This window comes from Saccostrea cucullata, unplaced genomic scaffold (assembly GCF_032062105.1).
Source record: "Saccostrea cucullata isolate Sc308-1 unplaced genomic scaffold, CSIRO_AGI_Scuc_v1 ctg1305, whole genome shotgun sequence".
Classification (NCBI taxonomy): Eukaryota; Metazoa; Mollusca; class Bivalvia; order Ostreida; family Ostreidae; genus Saccostrea; species Saccostrea cuccullata.
Window position 1 is genome coordinate 67,927 of NW_026921094.1, and position 23,221 is coordinate 91,147.

General features: G+C 33.6%; 2 protein-coding genes across 3 annotated transcripts in view; one reads left to right on the top strand and one right to left on the bottom strand.

The window, feature by feature from the left end:
- The first annotated feature begins 7,343 nt into the window (after nt 1-7,343).
- On the top strand, nt 7,344-14,183 carry LOC134259159 (forkhead box protein C2-B-like). 2 transcript variants are annotated; one of them, XM_062741759.1, is made up of 7 exons: nt 7,344-7,485; nt 7,749-8,512; nt 8,878-8,920; nt 9,368-9,557; nt 11,453-11,625; nt 11,864-11,975; nt 12,258-14,183. In XM_062741759.1, exons 2-7 carry the CDS (start codon nt 7,776-7,778, stop codon nt 12,335-12,337), a joined length of 1,335 nt encoding a protein of 444 aa, XP_062597743.1. In that variant the 5' UTR covers nt 7,344-7,485; nt 7,749-7,775; the 3' UTR covers nt 12,338-14,183. The 2 variants fall into 2 exon arrangements, with proteins under 2 accessions (XP_062597743.1, XP_062597744.1); XM_062741760.1 differs by lacking the exon at nt 7,344-7,485 and adding an exon at nt 7,512-7,657.
- Nucleotides 14,184-17,866: 3,683 nt separating this feature from the next.
- The window catches only part of LOC134259170 (uncharacterized), an 80,120-nt gene continuing 74,765 nt past the window's right edge, over nt 17,867-23,221 (bottom strand). Inside the window, exons 17-21 of the mRNA XM_062741771.1 lie at nt 22,630-22,766; nt 20,633-20,715; nt 20,105-20,156; nt 19,857-19,994; nt 17,867-19,127 (exon numbers count right to left, since the gene is read on the bottom strand). Coding sequence (XP_062597755.1) covers nt 19,026-19,127; nt 19,857-19,994; nt 20,105-20,156; nt 20,633-20,715; nt 22,630-22,766 — 512 coding nt within the window. The 3' untranslated portion in view covers nt 17,867-19,025. The remainder of the gene's footprint in view (nt 19,128-19,856; nt 19,995-20,104; nt 20,157-20,632; nt 20,716-22,629; nt 22,767-23,221) is intronic.

Here is a 23,221-nt window from a genome sequence, read left to right on the forward strand (position 1 = left end):
TTGATCATTTCTACCTCCGGTCGTCCGATGTTTATTTATCGTGGTCAGGACTTGATCCATGGATTTAATCCAAATGATGTCGTGTGTGACTCCCTCTGTAACATCATTGTTGCAGACCCAGACAACAATTTCATTCATCTGCTGAGTCCTGACGGGGATTTTTTGAAGTATTTACTGACAGAGAATGAAGTAAAGACACCGACCTCATTGTCATTGAGCAAGTGCACTCTGTGGGTTGGGAATGAGAATGGACTCGTCAAAGTGTTTAAAAACATGGCGTAATTTAACTTTAAGAATGGTATTTATTTAGGGTTTTAGTTGATGGACTTGAAACGCTATAATTTTTTTTGTACTTGAAACCAGTTATCAATTTTGAATGAGCAAAATAACCACGTAATGAATAAATATAAGCATTAATTATTTTCATATTTCAAGAAAAAAAAAAGATGATGTTACAGAGGAAATTTGGATTAAATTTTAGGGTTGTTTTATTTAAAAAGGTAAGAATATATAAAACAGATGTGACCAATTTTATGGTGTTCTTTACTTGATCAGTAGGCATGGTCCCTGCTGAAAAAGCAACTAATATTTTTGTCCTCGTTTGTAAGGCTCATTATATAAACTGTATTTTAGAAGACCTTTGAAATAGTTCTACAAGAAGTAATCTAAATTATACTCATAGTTCCCCGTCTAAGGAAGAAATTCTTCAAAATCATGTGTCAGTTTTGAATGTTTTAAATATCCAAAAAGAACTTTAAAAAAAAAAAGGATATTGAGATAACGAACAGTATTCAATATCAAAGTCCATAAAACAATAAAAAAAAAATAGGAGCAGAGCAAACACAGACCTCCGAAACATCAGAGGTTGGATCAGATGCCATGGAGGAGTGAGCATACCCTGATGTCCTTTCAAACCCGCTGTGTGCTCCTTGTCATGATCGGAAAATAATGGAAAAATCCGTCGTCAATTCAGTGCATATATAATGGACTAAAAATAAGTATGAAAAACGTCAGTCAGCATTTGTCTCAATGATAAATTGTATTTGCTGACAAGGTCATTGTACCGACCATAGAACTTACGAAATGATGACTTTAAACAAGACTTGTTTCATCAACTTGCTTGTCAATAATTTACCTCGTTTTAGAAATTGTTCACACGTAGAGCATGCTCTTGCGAATCGAATCAACTGAGATATATACATTCCGTATGCAGGTGATGAAGGTATATTGCTTCATAAGTAAGGGAAGTTGACGATAGAAAAGTTAAAGTCATCACGTTTATCATATAGCTTAGTTGTTAGATTTCCATTTACGTCTTTTCAAGTAAAATATCCAAGTATGAATCAGCTGTGTCAGACTCTATGGTATCTTTTATCTCAAGCTAACCAGTATATATCGTATCGAAGTAGGAATGGAAATGACCATTGTTAATTGACAATACGTCGTCGATATATCTAAATGTTGAGTTGAAGGCAACGGCAAGTGTTTTTCTCTTTTCGCGCATAAGAATATTGTACAAATTCTGCTTCATATGAATACAGCAATAGGTCTGCTAATAACGGAGCGCAATTGGTACCCATGGGAATTCCAATAGATTGTTGGAATACCTAGTCTCCAAAAACCACTTAGATATTGTCAATCAGAAACTCAAGCATCTCTTTGATGTCAACTTTAGAGTACTTGTGTGTGCAATCAAAATGTGTTTTAACGAAATAATTTTCAAATGACCAATGACCAGGAAAGTAGATTTACGAGATCCATTTTTATTGAAAAAGCAGCTGTCATTGATATAAAAAAGCCTGGACTTTAATTTATCGTGGGGAATGGCTGTGTATTAAGTTGAAAAATCGTTAGTTTTTAAGCTGTCGATTTTGGTAAATTCTTGTGATTTCAAATTGTCCAAAGTTCTTTGGAATTTTTTAGTATCCACATCTGATTCACACCACTTCTTGAATATATTGTTGCACAGTACTCTTATAGTTTTTCCTTCACTACTCTCAATATCTTAGTGGGGAGTAGAGAAAGAGGTTTGGTTCAACATTAACTGGAACCCGCAATGTATCTTTGTTTGTAAGGATTTTTATGAAGTTTTGGAATCCAATATATATAGGGTAGTTCCAATTCATTTTGACTCTGTGGAATATTAAAAATATTTAAAACTGTCATATGATTTTGAAGACTTTCTTCCTTAGAAAGGGAAGTATGAGTATACGTAGGATTACCACTCGTAGAATTAAATCCAAGTTCTTCTAAAATACAATTTATATACTAGTAATGAGCCTTACAAACGAAGACAATGTTGTTACCTGCTTTGTCGGCAGGGACCAGTACGTACTGATCTTGTAATCTATCTAATTCTTTTTCACTTCTGGATTATTGAATACAGAAGGATAGATGGTTTTCATATTGCCCCTCAATCTTTTAATTAGCGACTTAAACAGTCATGGATCTGACACATTTAATCCATTCTGACAAGGTGTCAACGTCTTCTTTTTCATATTTGGTCCATCGTCTGGCGTAATTTTCAACAGAATCTATAATATTTATGAAATTCCAACGCCAGTTGAAGGATCGGGGTTCCCTATATTTAGGACCTTTTAAGATAAGTGATCTAAGGTCCTCATTATTTACTATATTTACGTCACCTGTAATAACCCTTCCAGCAGGACTATAGTTATAGGGCGAAGAAGAACATGAATACGATTATGAATTTGAACTACAATACGTATACTGGACTCCCAAATTCATAAGAAACCTCAAAAAGATCAAAAGTACTCTGAAGTTGACATCAAAAGGATGCTTGAGTTTCTGATGGACAATATCTGATATATGTTTTTGGAGACCAGGTCTTTTAACAATCTATTGGAATTCCCAAATACGCCCTGTTATTAGCAGACCTATTTTTGTAATGCATATGAAGCAGAATTTGTGCAATATTGTATGAGTGAAAATAAGGGAAAAAAATGTTGTAGCCTTCAAATCAACATTTAGATATATCGACGACGTATTGTCAATTAACAATGATAACTTCCATTCTTATGTCGATACAATATATCCTGGCCATGGTGAGCTTGGGATCAAGATACCACAGAGTCTGACCCATCTGTTTCATATTTCGATATTTTACTTGAAAAAGAGTTAATGGTAATCTAAAAACCAAGTTCTATGATAAACGAGATGACTTTAACTTTACAATCGTCAACTTCCCTTATATTCCCTTACATGTTCTTATGCAGCAATATACCTTCATCACCTGAGTTCGGACTTTATATCTCTCAGTTGATTCGATGCGCAAGAGAATTCTCTTCCTGTGAACAATTTCTAAAAATTATTGACAAACAAGTTGATGAAACATTGACAAGGTCATTGAATCGACCATAGAACTTATGAAATGATGACTTCAAATGAGACTGCTGATATTCTTATTTCATTAACTTGTTTGTCAATAACTTACCTCGCTTTAGAAATTGTTCATATGAAGAGCAGGCTCCTATGTAACTAGTCAACTGAGATATATAAACGCCGAAGAATTCAGGTGATGAAGGTATATTGCTGCATAAGTTAAGGCGATTGACGATTGAAAAGTTAAAGTCATCACGTTTATCAAAGTTTTGTCGTTAAATTCACATTAACGCCTTTTTCAAGTAAAATATCCAAATATGAAACAGATTTGTCAGACTCTGAAGTATCTCTTATTTAAGCTCACCGTGAGATGTCGTATCGATATAAGAATGGAAATAACCACTGATAATTTACAATATGTCGTCGATATATCTAGATGTCGAGTTGAAGGCCACAGCTAGTGTTTTCTTCTGTATTTTGGGCAAATTCTGCTTAATGTGAATACAAAATAGGTCTGCTAATAACGGGGCGCAATTGGTACCCATTTGAATCCCAATAGATTGTTAGAAGACCTGGTCTCCAAATGCCACATAAATATTGGCAATCAGAAACTCAAGGCATTTTTTAATATCAACTTCAGAGTACTTGTGTGTACAATCAGAATGTTTTTAAAAAGATAATTTTGCAAATGGCCAATGACAAGGTCAGTAAATTTATGTGTTCCATTTTTATTGAACAAAGCAGTTGTCAATGATGTCAAAAAGCCTTTGCTTTAAATTATCGTGTGGAATGGTTGTGTATAAAGTTGATATGTCGTATGTCTTTAAGCGATTGATTTTGGTAAATTCTTGTGATTTCAAATTGTCCAAAAGTCTTTGGAATTTTTAAGTATCCACATCTGATTAATTTATACCACTTTTTGAATATATTGTTGGACAGTACTCTTGAAGAAACAAGCCTTCATAGGCTTCGGAACCGGGGGGGGGGGGCACTTTTTTGCAAAGATAGTCATAATATAGACATTGTACATTTGGGCGTAGGTTTAGCCCCCCCCCCCCCTTAAAGGTAAGTGCTAGTGTTTGGAAAGAAAAAAATTGTAGTGAAAGAAGTTGTAACTTCACCCCCCCCCCAACGAAATTGGATGTTAGTGTTTGGACAATGGACACATTATCGTTAAATTTTTTTGCTTGTCAAGTTTTTACGTAGGTTTATTTTTTTCTCTTACACTTAACCCCCCCCCCCCCCCCATTTTGAATTTGCTTCCTATGCCAATGGCGTTTAGTAGATGATATTAAAAGTGATCTGTGATGCCATGCAATGATGATACGAATCATTTTACACTATTTATTTCATAACAAGGGAAATGAATAGAAGTAAAGAACCGAAAAACTGAGAATGCCTGGAAACCTATATTTTTTTTTTTTTTTTTTTTTTTTTTTTTTTTTTTTTTTTTTTTTTTTTTTTTTTTTTTTTTTTTTTTTTTTTTTTGTTGTAAAATATATCTGTTGATTAGTTATCAATAAGAAAATACCTAGTACCTGGTAGTGCTTTGATTCATATTTCATGAATACATGTATATATACACACCGGTATTAAATTTAATATTTTTTTCTATGTAATATAAGTAATCTCAAATAAGAACTTTGAACAATTAAAATGAGTAAGTAGTATTACTAAAATAGTATAAATAGTATAATTTATTAAGTACACATTATTCTGAGAGCTCAGATAAATATTTTTGTGAGTACCGCGGTACTTTCAATTTCCCATCTCCTGATTTTTAAGACATGAAGATCTGACTACCCTAAACAATGTAATAATTTGTTCCCATGTTGTATTTTCTACTACCCGCCGGTGAATACAATTTGTTACATTATTTATAATGTTGGTGATTTTTACTTTGTTTGTGCTGGTACATATCAAATAGTCAAAGATGTGTGTTGCAACTGGAACAAGAACCTAAACATTTAAATTAAAGGAAGGGATATTGACAATCCCGTTGGATTTAAGGTGGGGGAGCAATGCCTTAGAAAAGCATCTCTTTCTTTAAATAAATGTAGGTTCCTTTTTTCCTTCTTATATAGGTTATATAACGTTCAATTTGCATATCATGGGTGTCTTTGGATGATCCCAGGCCCAAAGAAAGCAATTCCAGTTTGGCAAAAATGGGGGGGGGGGGGTGTTATTGTTACAATCGAACATTCCAGTTTAGAGGTGGGCACTACAAAGCAAAGGCTCAGTGAAGACATCCACAAATAAACTTTGTTTTCTAAAATAGACAATACATCGGCAAAATAAAGGGGTGGTGGGTTCATCCCCCCTACCGTGCCATATCCCGGTTTCTACTAAAGTTAACAGTCGATCATAGTCGGGAGCTATAAGAATGTTGTGGTTTTAGCACTTATAAGGGAAAAAAACTTATCAATTAAATACATTAGTATTGATACTTTTTCTGTGTTGCTATTAAACACTATTTGGGAAAAATGAAAGAAAAAAAAAATAGGTAAGAGCAAACTAAATGCACTACCAAACATTGCTCAAAAAATTAAGAAGGGTTTACTCGTTATTAAAGAACTTTTTTAAAGAACCTATTAAAGAAACTTTTCAGAAAAGTTCATGGTATTGGTTCAAAAACAGTTTTTTAAAAAATTTTTATAGATGAATACATTTTCAAATGTCTACTACATGTAGCTAATTGAATAATTATTCAGGTTGTATTGCCGTGAGTTTTCAATGAGTGTTTCTCAAGTCTCGGAGTAGATTTCCATAAAAGAAACCATGACATGCAAAGAATTGACATAATTCTTTGATTAAATTGATATTAATTAAAAATCAATAAGCAACGTTCAATTTGTATAGTGGCATATGGATACCCTCTGCTTAGATGGCTCGATTGAATTATTCTACCAAACATTAGTTATTGTATGTTCCGTAATTTAACTGAAATTTACATGATTTGTAAGATAAATTTATAGGTGGAATGGCATAAGGGGCATAATTCAATCATGGAAGAGAATTTTATTAAAAGGAAAGAAAAATTAAAAGACTCAAAATAAATTATTATAAAGCTAGCTCCTTCGGTCATAATGTATGTAATGTACATTTGAACTCTGAAGATTCATTTTAATATTTCATTACTATTTTGTGGTGTGGTAATTTAAATGATTTTAAAAATATTCATTATAAGGTGGTAGGATTTATACCCATCCCTACACACTGGAAAAAGGAGGGGGTAAACCCCTCCACTCTCCTCATGTCCTGAGTTCAAATACACAGCTACACATTTTGCGTGTAAAACTGATAAATGAAACATAATCAATGACTAGTCAAATATTTTTAACATTAAATACAATTCGTTGTGTACAATGAAATTCTGTAAAGAATAAGTTTCAAATCTCGTTTCCACTTTATCTGGTATTCTGGTTATATATCTGACACAAATATCACTCATATTCATTGGCCTTTATTGCAGTAAAGGTATAAAATATTTTATTTTGTAGATTATTTGATGTATTCCATCATTATTGTTCATGTTTTTTTTAAATTCATGTGTATTTGTCATTGCATGTTGGTTTCGTCAAAAGAAGATAATAAGAAGAAAATTTGAATTTTAAGTAAGTTATATAACATTTTGCAAATAAATCTCGATCAGCCCTGTTTGATGATTATATAACAGGTAACCCGATAATGAATATTCTTCTTTTTTAAATAAAATTGACATTTAAAATATAAACTTTATGAATAATCGCATTAATCCATCCTTTTAAAATCAAAGTACATGTGCCCTCATGAAAATATCAATTTTCCATTTTTGATATATTGCTTTTTTTCCATGTCATCGCTCGTATTTACAAGCACGGGCACCTGTTAGCCACGGTCGGTGATTTTACTAATATGGAGTGTATACGAGGTCATCGCCATGGATTAGCCAATGAGCATCAAAGCCGCTTCAAATCGGAAAATATAGGTCAACCAATCAAATCCGTCCATTCAAACTGTAGTGGCTCCCTTTGTTTGTTAGGTTGATCTCGGGATTTTACTATACTCGTAAGGCTCACGGAATAAGATCCGAAATTCCTTGTTTCAAAAAGTTGAATCGACTTGAATACATATTTAACAGTGAAAAGATACGTGACAGCAGTGGTGAGTTGAATAATAAGTACTTTTAGGTCGGAATCTATCCATTTACAGTTTGCAAATAATCGATCAATGTTCTGAGTCGAGGATTGTCGTGTCTGATATTTGAATTTACCTCTACCTTCGAAATCTCCTCTCGCATACAACATGACGTTATGTTTGCGCCAAGTTTGAAAAGGTATTTGTAAATACTGCCGACACGTGTTGTAGTTGCATTGTGATGTTTATAGTGCGTTGCTTTTTGTTAAAATGTTGATGTTTTATTTCAGCCAGAAGTTAATGTGGTCAGAAACACGATGTTAAGCATGGCGTATTGTAATCCGTCCGACATGGATTTTTTAGACACAGTATCGATGGACTCCCATGATATTCAGAGTGAGATGGAGAAAATTCTGGCCAATGCCGATTTTCTTAACAGTGAAAATAGCAACCATGCTAACAGTGCTTTTGATTTTGACACCACTGGACCAAATTCTATTGATGATTGGATTCAGAATATTCAGTGGAATGAAGTGGCCAAAGTACACAATGTCATGGATTCTTCATTTGAAATTGACAATAATAATCCAAACTTAATTGTCAATCCACAGTCAGTTATGCCGATAGCAGTCACCCCTGCTCGTCACAGTTCTCCAAAGAAAACGGCGTTCTCACAGATCGGCACACAGACGAAGCCTAACTCTACAGCGGTGAATGTTCAAGGATCAGTGTATGGGTCCGAAGCTCTGGGACTGAAAATTGAAAATGTTGTCAGCCTAAATCCACAATACATCGAGAAAAACAACAATAATCTGTCCTCTGCGATAAATTCTACGGTGCAGGGGACGCCGGTGTCAGTACAGTCTCCCAGTCGAGTGTCAAAGCCTGTGACAGTGTCGTTATCAAATAGTGCTGTGTCGACCATTGACTTGATGGAGGAGCAAGAAAAAGTGTATCCCAAACCTGTGTATTCCTACAGTTGTTTGATAGCCATGGCCTTAAAGAATAGTCGGAAGGGGAGCTTACCTGTCAGCGAAATCTACAGCTTTATGACGTGAGTGACCACAAAAATATTGTTTTCATAAATTGTGCTCTTTTAGTTTTAAAATTTAAACGATTTTAACATGTCTCAAAAAGAACATGTGTATTCATCATGATTTAGTATATGAAGGATTCCGTGGAAATTCTCTTTCACTTTTATTTAGTGTATGAGAATGATGACTGATGAATAATTAAATTCACTTTAAAAGCTACTTATGTCATTTGTCAGGAAGTAGATTTTAGGTTTTCCCAAATTGCTACTATTCTAAGTTATATTTCATAACAATTTAAGATCAAGTAACTTAATTTCCATTTGTAACATACTAACAAGCCTTGTATCTGTGTTTTGGTTTGTAAATTCATCTTTTTTCATTACAGAGAACACTTTCCCTACTTCAAAACAGCTCCAGATGGATGGAAGGTAAAAATTAACAAATTTTCCATGTAATCGATCTTTATTTTATTGTTATATTTAAACAGGTGCTTGGGGAGGGACTGGGTATTTAAATCACTGACCCGTTTAACAACAGGGAAGTTTAAAGTTCATGTTAGGATAAATTGTTATATGGTGCAGGCTTTACAATAACAGTTATCATCCAACTTCATAAACAGTCTTGATTAACAGATTAAATTCAAATTTTATTTCAAAAGGTTGCCTTTTCCTATGTCTTAAATCACAGTGTATGCATTTACTAATAAGTGAAATGTTGAATTTTTTTCAAATTTTCAATTCCCCTAACATTTGAAAAATCAATTATGATCAGATAGTTGCTTATCATTACTACCAGGTATATTATGAATTATTATAAAATTATAAAGGCATTTATAATGATTTTATTCATCATGTTTAACACTGCTCTTTTTTCAGAATTCGGTTCGACACAATCTGTCATTAAATAAGTGTTTTGAGAAAGTGGATTCACCAAAAATGAATGGAAATACTAAGAAAGGATGTTTATGGGCTCTGAATCCGGCAAAGATCTTAAAGATGGAGGATGAAATCGCAAAGCACAGAAAAAAAGACCTTGACTCTATCCTCAAAAGCATGTCAAATCCAGGTAAGAAAAATACTGATCAAAATTGTAAGGAATTTGAAAGAAGCATGTTATTGCATTATAAGCAACCTTTTACTATTAAATGCATGCAAAAAAGGGTTTACCAGTATTTCACTAATTTATTAATTGCATTGATGTCAAGATTTACTGTTAATCTTCAATTTAATGCTATATTAGTATGAGATGAATTGATAAATCCACCTCAATGTAAGCTTTAATGTTAGGACTTTGGTCTTTTCCCTAAAGTACTGTTATGTCTTGTAAAAACAACATTCCGCTCTCAGACATCAAAGTCTACCTCAGCATACAGTTATCTAATTGATTGTAAGATCAAAGGGTTTGGTGATAATGAGATTGAATGGGCTTTTTCTGATATTGTTTACACAAATTGACTTAAGGCAGATGTGTAGGTGTATATCAGTGTATACAAAATGTAGATCTCTATCTGAGGTACCCTTGGGGGAACTGAACAATTTGTCACACTTGAATGGCTCCATAGAAGTTTTTAGCCCTCAGAATTATGATTATGACACCTATGTAAAAATTTAATTGACACTGATTGTAAAACACAGTGGAGTGAGTCAGGGTGACTGGCCCAGACCTTGAGAATTTTAATAAATTTCTTACTATTGTTAGCTTCATACAAAGGATTAATGAATGAGTTAATCTGATTAATTGTGAGCAATTCATGCCAAATTCCCTTTGCAGTCTGTAATTTTATAATTATTTCTAGTCTTCCATTTCTTAGATATATTTTTGATCTGTAATACTGCTGGGAATTTTCATTGTGAAGAACTTGAAGTATTTTATTTTTTTTTTTGATAAATAATTAAAATAAAGTTAAAAAATAGAGAGTAAACATGGTAAAGTAAAAATTTTGAACGGCTGATCTACCAAACCTGTATATAAGATAATGTATAATCTAAGTAGATTAATATATTTCCTGAATTATTCATGGATAATTATTATGCAAGGCATGCATGTGTGAAATACTTGCAGGGTTACTTTTCCCTGTGATGGTGTAAATGAGGGGGGTGTTATACCTGAGCCTGGGGAGGAGCATTAATTAGGTCATCAATACTCACCTGTATTGGAGGTCACTGTATGACAGGTGTCATGCTTAGCTGACCAGAGCTGACCAGCAGACATTAAGATGTCAGGGCTTATCTCCTGGTGTATACACACACTGCTAACATCAATATTGATATAGGGAGCTGCCATAAATCATACCTCTCTAGCACACATTGATTGACTGATTAATTAGTGGTCAAATTTTAATTAAGTGAGATCAAATTACTCAGGCAGGAATTATATGTTGTGCCTTATGGCATATTTTATGTGGGAAATAGCAATTTTTGAAACATTTAATATTAAAAAAAATGTTACAGCGTATTGGCAATATGTAATGTATTGTCATATAGATTTTAAAAATATTGAAATTTTTATTATTGTAAATTTTGACTTAAAATTCATTTTTGAATTTTTTAAACCACATCTTGATACAGACTTGAATTGGATTTTTGTTTAGCTTAGTTCAGTGTTCAGTGCATTCTTTGCAAAAAAGTACTTGACATCTGACCAAAATAAAAGTCTGAAAAACTAGTCATATAAGCCTTAGGCTTAGCTTTGTAAAGAATCTTCCACTTCCCAAACTATTGATTTTAAGGGCATTTATCCAAATTTGTTATTAATTTGGATCTATTTCCATACTGTGATACTGATACAGCCTAAAATCAATGAAAATCTTGTCTGTCAATTAAGTAGTTGTTACATTGTTAAACATGTTAAATGATTTTGTTTTACAGAAAAAAAAAATCTGTAAAACTTCTATATTGGAACATGAATTTCATGGAAAGTTCAAATGTTTTTGATTCCAGTTTTTGATTTCTATATTACAGATAAACTGGAGTTGATAGAGGCAGGAAAGGCAGGACCCCCAGGATCTCCGAAGGAAGACACACCCTCCCCAGCTCAGCCAATCAGAGAAGAGAAAAACTTCCTGCCGGCCGATGTCAGCATTCTGGAAAATGGAATTGGCCTCGAACAAGGACTACCAGATATTAGCTTTCCGGTACAGAAAACATCCAAATCTAACCACATGTCTAAAGCAGTATTATAGGAATTTTGATTTAAACAACTTGTACACCTTTCCATAACTTTAAAAGTTAAAACAAAGACATAAGGAAATAACTGAAAGTCAAACTTCATTAACAATAAACAACTTTTTTGCTTATTGCAAATATTGAGCTTGTAATCTATGGATGAAATGACTTCAATGTCATAATTATGATTTACCTCCCTTTTTTCAGAGCTCTGGTATCTGGGACGAGATTAGAATTGATTCCGTGACGTCCCCGTCCACCACACAAGTTCTGACCATTAGTGCTGCCCCCTTATCTGGCCCCACTACCATAGCAACAGGTGAACAATGTATTTTGATGGGAATTAATGTCTCAACAAAATTGTAACATTTATATATAGATTTACAGTACTAGAACTTACATTCAAGCAATTTCAGCATTAAATGTTGACGAAAAAGTTTTTATTTCCATTGAATTCTAGACAACTTTGTTTCAGTTAAACAGTTAAATGATGAAAAAGTTTTTTATTTCCATTGAATTCTAGCCAACTTTATTTCAGTTGAACAGTTAAATGTTGACAAAAAAGTTTCATTGTGTTGAATTCTCGACCTCTGTATTTTAGGTAACAGTAACATATATGGAATCCTAACTTGCTCAAGTCCCATGAATCCCCAGAATTCCAGAGTGAGCCAGAGCAGTTAAGTTCCGTCCAGCTAGTCACCACTGTGTTCAGATCATTCCAGCCATTTAACGTTTAAACTGTCTGTGTCTGTCAGTTTTATCCTAATCTCACACTAGTAGCAAGTTATATACCCTATATAATTGTGGAGCCATTTGCTTCTCTGTTGTATTCAATGTTCACTAAGTGTTACATTAAAATTGTATATATGAATTGACCTATTTTTTATATGCTGTACAATATAGATGTGTTCTGTATTTTGCATATTGCCATGACCTGGCTGTTTTTAAAGGTGAATCTATTATATAGCTATTCAGACTCGGTGTAAAAACCGCAATGTGTTCAGGTAGGAATCCTAGATTTCTATCAAACTGGCAGCAAAAGATATGTTAGAAATGGATGTGTTCAAATCGAAATCTTGCATGTGTGGCAGCAAATATTTTCAAATTTTTGTCAAATTATGAGTTTAAAACTTTTTGTTGTATTGTAAAGGATTTTTTAAATATATATACAGTGGAAAATGTTATATATCTCATCCAATGCTGAAAAATATTTGAGCTATCATTTAACATAAATATCTTTCATCAAAATAGTTCTGGTTAGCATGAAGATTTGGTTATAAAGCAATGAATGTATCGGCCTTCAGTTCTGAACCTTGGAATAAGTTTGGAGTGGAGAAAAATAATACTGAGGATTAACAGTCCTCTGTTACTTAATACACACAGAATGGCTTTTTGTGTTTGTTAGAATAATGTACACGTTATGTAGATCATATCGTCGTTAGCAGTTCCTGATGTGGAATATTTAAGATGCCGACTTACTTAGTGATTTGTATTTAGTGATCATGCTTTTAGATGAAGTCATAAAAAATGGCAAATTGTAAAGTTTTATGTATGGAGTAATTCCAATATTGTTTTCTGCACAAAGTGATCTTGATTTAAGACTGTGTTTTGCTCACGTTTGTTATAATTTGTGAAGTGATAGAATGTGTGTTAATTGTAAATACAAGAATGAATGTTTATGATATAAGGAGGCATATATGTAGTATGGTACAGTGCCAAAATGGAAGTGTTCTAAAATGTGATTTGCTTCATGCAATACACAAACCCCCCTTACAGGCAGCAGTGTACAGGAATCTTCGCGGTCATCTTTAGTTCTGGGAGGCCTGGGGTTATACTCTAGTTCTCACTATCAACTGGTTCCCTGTCCCGGGGGACCGGAAGGGTCAGTGGTACTTGAGTTTTCCCTGGATGTTCCTCTCTGTCCTAAGTGACCCAAAGATTCAGCTTTGATTTAGTGATTTCATGTATTTAGTTGTTATCAAGTCATAGACAAGTAGATTTCTGTTTAGAAAGAGAAAAAGATTCCATGGTCTTTTCTTTAATATTTACGTCATCAGCTTTAAAATCTTTGCTTCCACGGCCTTTGTCATCCTCATGCTAAATTTACATCTGGAGCCATTTATGAAATAAATGTGGAATGATTTAATTTCAGTAAAATTTTTAATTTTGTTCCATATAGTGCTATATGTACAGTTTTCCTTGTTTTTTTCTGGATTTATATGTATACCGATTTCTTCTTCTGTAACAATTTTCAGGCTTAATTAACATGTCTTCTTGTATCCATGTAGATTTTTAATTTCAAGTTTAATCTTGCATTGTTTTAGTTTTTTATTTTTTGGTTGATTTTTTATGATAGAAAAAGGTCATTTTAATTAAAGATTTTTTTTCCCCCCAAATATATTGTTTCAATGTTATGTAAAATTTACAAACTTGCAGCCATGAATGTGTTCATATTTTCTTAACTGAAGAAAAGATAGAACATTTTTTTTTTACATGATGTACATTAAGATGTATAATAAAAATGTGTGGTGACCAAAAAAAATAAAAGTTTTCAGAATTTAAATTTTATTCTTCAATATATAGTGATTTTTAGCTCACCTCAACGAAGTTGAGCTTGATATGTCGGCGTCGGCGTCGGTGTGTCGGAAACAACCTGAAACAAGTTTTTTGGAGCATAATTACTTCTGTGTTATACTGATGAGACATGCATGGAAGATGCTTCAAATGTGTTTTATTGTACCAGTCAAAGTTTCAGATGCTGCAATTTCAGCAAAGGAATTACCAGGTTAATGTTTTGGAGCAGGTTAACATTTTTGGTGCAGTTTTTGGTGTGGGTTTCATTTCCAAGTAACTATAAGCCCTATGTTAACCAAACTTGCATGGATGATACATCTAAGGATGCATACTACCGGGCTTGCTTCGGATGCTGAATCTGACCTACATTTTCCGGTTGAGTGAACAGGTTAAAGTTTTTGGTGTGGGTTTCATTTCCAAGTAACTATAAGCCCTATGTTGACCAAACTTGCATGGATGATACATCTAAGGAAACTACCGGGCTTGCTTATGCTGAATCTGACCTACATTTTCCGGTTGAGTGAACAGGTTAAAGTTTTTGGTGTAGGTTTCATTTCCAAGTAACTATAAGCCCTATGTTGACCAAACTTGCATGGATGATACATCTAAGGATGCATACTACCGGGCTTGCTTCGGATGCTGAATTGACCTACATTTTCCGGTTGAGTGAACAGGTTAAAGTTTTTGGTGCAGGTTTCATTTCCAAGTAACTATAAGCCCTATGTTGACCAAACTTGCATGGATGATACATCTAAGGATGCATACTACCGGGCTTGCTTCGGATGCTGAATCTGACCTACATTTGAACAGGTTAAAGTTTTTGGTGTGGGTTTCATTTCCAAGTAACTATAAGCCCTATGTTGACCAAACTTGCATGGATGATACATAAGGATGCCAACCGGGCTTGCTTTGAATCTATACATTTTCCGGTTGAGTGAACAGGTTAAAGTTTTTGGTGTAGGTTTCATTTCCAAGTAACTATAAGCCCTATGTTGACCAAACTTGTGATGTACACACATACTACCGGGCTTGCTTCGGATGCTAATCTGACCTACATTTTCCGGTTGAGTGAACAGGTTAAAGTTTTTGGTGTAGGTTTCATTTCCAAGTAACTATAAGCCCTATGTTGACCAAACTTGCATGGATGATACACAAGGATTATACCGGGCTTGCTTAAGGATGCATTAATCTGACCTACATTTTCCAGTTGAGTGAACAGGTTAATGTTTTTGGTGCAGGTTTCATTTCCAAGTAACTATAAGCCCTATGTTGACCAAACTTGCATGGATGATACATCAAGGATGCACTACCGGGCTTGCTTCGGATGCTGAATCTGACCTACATTATCCAGTTGAGCGAACAGGTTAATGTTTTTGGTGCAGGTTTCATTTGCAAGTAACTTTAAGCCCTATGTTGACCAAACTTGCATGGATGATACATCTAAGGATGCACACTACCAGGCTTGCTTCGGATGCTGAATCTGACCTACATTTTCCGGTTGAGTGAATAGTTAAAAGTTTTTGGTGCAGGTTTCATTTCCAAGGAACTATGAGTTCTTTAATGACCAATCTTGCATAGATGATACATCTAAGGATGCATAAAAATCTGACCTACTTTTTGTGGATGAGTGAAAATGTTAATTTTGATGCATGTTTCATTTCCAATAAACTATGAGCCCTATAATGAGCAAACTTGCATGGATTCTCTCTGCAGGATGCACACTAATGGACTTGCTTCGGATGCTGAATTGGACATACATTTTTCAGATAATAGACAAGGTAAAAGTTATGGTTGCAGGTCTATTACCAAAAACTATAAGGCTTATATAACATTGTATAAACCAAATTTGCATAAATGCTGCATCAAGAGATGAAAACTCTCAAATTTGCTTCAGATGCTGGATTTTCATTACATTTTCATGAAGAAGAAGTAGTTTAAATTTTTTATGTAGGTCTATTTCAAAGTATCAGATCAAAATTGCTTTTAAAAATATTTTCATTTTTGGAATGTATACTTCTTGTTGGTTAATTGTATGACTTTGCCTTACTTAAAGACAACATTCGTTGAGGTGAGCTCTGTAATCTCTGATTACCTATGTTTTGCTCTTGAGCTTGATGTATGAGGATTGTGGAAACAACCTGAAACAATAATAGACTGTTATCATATGAAATATTTTGCCTTAGAGTTATTCCCCTTAGCCCCCATCTTGTAGGGCAAAGTAGTGAATTTACCTATGAGAAACCAATTTCAAACATGCATGCTAGAAATGTATTGGGGAAAATACAATCTTAAAATTTTGATTAGATAGAGGTTTTACCAAACATAACTTCATAAGAAAAATAGTGTTATCTTTACCTCAGTAACCAGAATAACAAATTAAACTTGGTTGAATAATGAAGGCATCTGGGAATGTTGACCTACAATATGGCGATCATGGGGAATAACTCTTGCTAAAATCACCTCAATGGAAAACGCTCTATAATAGGTAAATTTGTTAAATAAGGAAATAAACAAACAGAACAAGTTGTGAAACATAACCAATGCTTTATTGACTTCTATAATCTTGGCACATAATTTGCCTGTACAACAAAAACTGTCAGGGGAGATAAGCCCACATGTCTACTAGTGTGTACACACATACTCAATAATACAGAAAGGGTAGACAACTGTGGACACAGAAATCACATTGATACACAAGTTATAGTGGAATCTTAAGGGCATTAAACTGAAAATCTATCAATTTAGACTCATAGTCTATCATAGTATACTCTTCTAACCATCAAAGCATTGCATGATTGTTTGTCTCTAATGATTGTGATAATGTAGACATTACTATATTTATTTTTTCTTTGTGGATTTATTTACACCCTGTAAGGCTCACAAAATCTCTGAAAAAATTTATCAAAGTGTACATTATGTGCATTATGTAATGTCATTCCAAGAAAACCATTTTTTTCTCTCCTTGCAGAGTGAACATTACTCGGCCTTTTCCATCAAGTCGAGAAAAAACGACTAGAGGGAAAAGGCTGAGTGAAAAAAAAATTAGGAAGGCTGTAATTTTATTCCTTTTTCACATGATATTACATATCATAAACTCAAAAAAAAAATTTGCTTATGTAAAGTTTGTAGATGGGATCTCTGCTTATTTTGAGTAAAGTTATGGTATCTAAAAAAACAATAGAACCCAGTATTACAGATCTTTGTTACATTAAAATGATATACTTGTATGGAATTCTAAAAATGGCTATAATTTATGACATTTCTGGTTTGTAAAGTATTACAATATCTTGTAACAACCCCTCTCCCAGCCTTAAAGATGATTTTGCCCTTTTTTGTGTTCAAAGAGAGATAACTCAATCTTTGTTAAATTTCATCCCATTCAAGGATTCAAGGGAGTGCAAAAGAAGGCATAAATAACTAAACATATACTAATTAAATAGGGGCAAAATTTTCTGCTTACAGCATTTAGGATACAACATACCAAAATAAAAAAGAAATTTCAATTAAAACTTCTTGTCTATAGAAAAAAAAAACACCTCAGAAAATCCATGAGGACGAAAGAAAATGTCCATCTACTTTTAATATCAGGAGAAAAAGAATCACCTAAAACTGTTAACGATTTTGCCCATGTTTTGAGAGATAAGTTTTTTGTTAACCAACACTAAGAACTTTCCACCTTCTTAATAAGAAGAGAAATTGAAATCTGCTACACAATGTCTCCGACACGATTTAATAACACAGAATCAATTCACACAAAATGACTTGGTCCTTTCTTCCTAACTTTACCCCTACACAGAGCATACATAAATTGCATCAAATTCGGGATCCTGTGAATGACACCCCTTGCATTGATACATGAAAGACATTGTAATTAAAAAATAAATGGTGGGGAGTCCACAACGATTACAACAGTAGTCACATGACTAATAACTGTTTATGAAAATGAATTTCTGAAATAACAATAGATAATTCAATTTAACCAAAAATAAAAACCATAATTAATAAACTTCATACAAATTACAAATATACTTAATTACATGTAACTGTTATAAAATAACATTATATTAACGAATGCATAGACATTTAAAATTTATAAATCAAAATTCTTTTCCTTTTTATTATTTTATCATCAAAAATAATAAGACGTACATTAAAGTAACTGTGCAATTTTTTTCAAGTACTTATACAATGTTTTCTTATTACATGTATAAAAAAAATCTTGTGATTGTTTTATGTAACAGTCATTGCCAATAGTAACTTCAACAAATTGCTACTCAGATCTGCATAATGTAGACTTAAACTTTATAAACAACACACATACTAGGGGCAGACCAACATATTGCTATGGATGATGTGTACAGGATGTGGATCTTTATTTCTTCGTTGGTTTTTTTAATTTATTAATGAACACTACTGTCCAAACATATCCATAGGAACCTGAGCACAGTACAAGGATTACAGTAACTGCCCATTCTCTGCAGTAGTCCCAAATATAACTCCTAAAAACAGAGTTGTCTTTCTTATTACATGTACAATCCCAACAACAAAGTTTGCTTTCTTTCTATAACATCTACATTTAGCAAACCTCGGCTGATTCATCGCCTGCATCGTTAGATGAGGTATGAATTGGCCGACTTGTGCCGAGTGTAACATCCCAGGAAAGAGTTGACTTTTCTTGATATGTTTGTCAGTGGGTCAGTAGATTTATCTTTGGCTATAAGTCTGAGTATATTATATATAACACGAGGGGGCGTTTCCACTTTGTCTGTCTGTCTGTGCCTCCTGTGATGGATCACTAGACCTCCTTCAGGTACTTTAGTGGACACTTGGCTTGTTTTTTGTTGGCTGCTTGGATATGAATCATTCCTTTTTCTTCGTCACCTATCTGCAACACTATCTGGAAAAGGAAATCAATGTGGATTTATTCAAAACAGTCAATCAAGAATCTTAAGTTTTTTTAGCCATTTATCATTACTGTTGTATTTAAGTTTTTTCTTCTCCTTTGAAAAACTTGATGGCCATAACATATCAGATTCACACTCGATCCAAATTCTGATTTATAGAGAACTTAAGCTTATCCAACTTGAGAACAGTCCTCAGTGCCATATTTTCTTTGATAATTTTTCACTTGTTCTTAACTTGAAAAATCCTATATACATGTACACTGTCCTTTCTTTTCTATCATGACTTGCACAGGAAGGTTTTTTTTATTTGATTCTAACTTCAATATTCCACTGAGTGATAATGTATACATGATTCAACATGATTATTGAGAAAAAGATCTGCATTAGATTTAATCCCTTGAAATTCTAAGTGAAAAAATTCAAACCCATTTTGTATATACAGCAAAACTTGTTTAGTACAAACGCACGGATATTTTAAATTTATAGATATAGCGATGTCATCTTAGATCCCCAGCTATATAAATTTAATGAATTTCTTATACGGTTGTAACGAATTATGGATATAGCGAAGTAATTTCATAGGTCCCTGTGACTTCGTGATAACGGAGTTTTGCTGTAGCCTCCTATTGAGGACTAGAACTGAATAAATTTAAAAATACAATGAAACCTTTCTAATCTGAATTCAAGTATCAAGTCAAGAGTAGATAACTCTGATATATTACCTGATCCTTGTGTAACTTCATCCCGTTTCCTCCCTCTATTAAATGCATGGAGTGGATCACCTGGAATACTCTCTGTCCAGTCTGGATCGGGATCAGGTAGGTCGCCGGGAAATATCCCACCTTACCGTTACATTTACCCTGAAATACCCACAAATATTTACTATTACAGTTACCCTGAAACACACAAATATAACCCGAAGTCAATAACTTTCTATTTCTTGTTAACACAGCTTCAATGTGTACATTACCTTCCACCAATCTGGGTCTGAGCTGTCCAACACACTCACTCTCCAACCCGCCCTGTCAACAACAAAAATACAAAGCTAACTTTATAGAATCAACACACTTACTCTTCAACCTGCCCTGTCAACAATAAAAATTTAAATCTAAATTATATAGAATCAACACACTCGCTCTCTATCCAACCATGTAAACGACAAAAATACAGAGGTAAGTTAGAGAATCAACACAAAACATTCACTCTCAACTCCCCCCCCCCCCATCAATGACAAAAACATCAAATCTAAATTTAAGAATTAATACAACACGTACTTGTACACTCATTCTCTAACCTACCCAGTCAACAACAAAAACATCAAACAGAAGTTATAGATTCAACACACCCACTCCCTAACAGAGTTTTTGTGTTTGTGTTCTTTCATCAGAAAAACTCTTTCAAGAACAAATTCTTATTCTTAATCATCTATTGAAAAAATTCTGTCATTTTACCTGGTACTCTGTGTTCCAGTGAGAGGTGAATGACTTTGGTATCTTACCTTAGGTCAAGGTCATCCTTTTCTTTTCCTTTAAAGTTGTACAGCACAACATACAATTGAGTATTCTGTTTCTTTTGGCTTTTCTGAAAAAAATGTTCACAAAATGACTTCCCTTGTATTTACAGCCACACGAGCAATACTTTTGGCAATAGGGCTTGTTAACTATATAATGACATTCTTGACATATTAAGTATATCTTAAAATGAACAGATGACTTGGAATGTCAAATTGCAAGAACATGAATGGATATCTGATCAAGAGTTCTTACATCATTTTATTATAGCAATATAAAAAAAAAGAATTGGAAAAAAAATGTGGAATACCAAGTGGGACAGAATGACAGACAGATGGAAGGACAGATAGATGGACAGAGAGCTAGACAGACAAACAAAGGATGTATCTTTTAGTACCCTCCAGTTTCACTGATAGAGAAATATAAAAGTGATTAGGTAATTTTTTTTTCAAAAGTGCCACTTCTCACAACATTGCATGGTAATGAATTCCTAAAATTTATTCATAATTCTATACAAAAGAGGCTGATATTCAGAAATATTAGAAATGACATCTTAGATCTTAACAATAAACGAGTAACACTTCACTTGTAATATAGGAATCAATTTCATGCTACAAATGCCTAGGCCAGATATTGAAAATAACCTAGAGGGTTAGAAAACTGTAGCAATATGTTGATCCGTAAAGCAATTGATTGTTTATATTAACACATCACTTATCCTTTAACTGCCACTATTATTGCATTCCACATGTGGAAAACCAAGGAAGAAGAAGCGTGAATATTGATTTAATGTCTGATGTATAAAACTTGTGTAGCTCTTTCATTATATCTACTAAATCAACAAACAATGTCATTGTCAAATTACAACCTCTGGTTCTGGTATACTGGGCCAAACAGAGATGATTTTCTCCTAGGAGCTTTTATGTAAAAAAAACTCCTATATTTCAATATACATCAAAGTTAACATTGATTTGTGGCTGAGGGTACAATCTATGAAAGCTGAATCCTATAAAAGAAATTGCTTCTCTTTGCATCACAAATATTATGATACTGTAGATCACTTAAGTGAACATTGATTTGTGGCTCTGAGGGTACAAAATTTTCATGAAAGTCATTGCTCTATATAATCCTATAAAAGAAATTGCTTCTCTTTGCATCACAATTAATATTATGAGATTTGATTTAAGGTCATGTGACTGTGTTCCCATTTATGACTTGATGAGACTTGAGATTACGTCACTCTATCTGACATTCCGAACTTTAATATGAGTATTTAATAGTGACTTGACAAGGCATACTGTATACAGGGAAATTTTTGCACCCGTTTTATTTTCGCCTCTTTTGCCCTTGTCACTAGTGGGCAATTTTAAAACAAGTTGCAAATTCAAAAAACACCATATATTAAACATAACTAGGACTTGGTGAATTTAAAATGGGGCAAATTTGTAACCAAGTGTAAAAGGGCGAAAATATTTAAATAACCCTGTATGCAGTTATCGTGTCACCATAACAGGACTTCGTGAGATTTTGTGTCATATATCCTTCATAACTTGATGAAATATAATTGTGTCACCCTTCTTGACTAGATATAATTATAATTTTGTCATACTGTAGGACTTGCAGAACTTGGTGGGAAATGACTGTGTAACCTTTTATATCTATAATTATGTCAACCATCTGACCTACACAAATGGATGAAATATGACTGAGTCACCTCACATAATATAATATTAAAATATTGTATCACGTACCATATTTGACTAACAGATTTGATGAGATATGTCTGTGTCACCTTTTATAGCTTGATCAGAGATAATTGTGTCACCATACTTGACTTATATAAGTACAGTACATGTACTTGGTGGAATACACTGTTTTACTGACTTGATTATATATTTCACCATACTTGACTTATACAGATGACTGGATATGACATGATGAGATATACAATTATAATAATTATATGCCACCCTACTTGACTTACAGGGGAATCTTTAGGAGAATTGCTGTAGCTGACTTTATCTTCCAATTCCAAAGAGCTCGCTCGATTTGATGAACTAGCGAACTTCTTCCGTAGATTGGCGGCAGAGAAAACATATTTTTCATCTGGGCTTGATGAACCTATTAAAAATCAGACAATAGACAATATAAAATCAGCATGATATAGGAACGTTCATTTGGTGCAGTTCAGCTAGGACATGCAGATCGTGCATGCTTTATTAACTACGAGTTCAATACAAAATCCCTTGCTACAGTACAAATCAGAGTATGCTTGTATTGTATGGCAACCTTTGATAAATGGAATTGGTATAATATGAGAGATAAACTAAGAATATGATGAATAAAGCTAATTTTGAGAAAATTGGAACAATACATGAATGAAGAGCTCCTGCGTGTGAGAGACAGATTGCTACTTCTAAAACTCCTGTCGATTCCTCTGATAATGAAAAACATTGGGCTAATAGAACTGTTCTAAAACAGCTGATTTACATGTAAAACAACTATTGCTGACATTGAATACTTCAGAACATGAAACTGTATGGCACATCAACGTTATATTGTTCTCTTTAAAAATG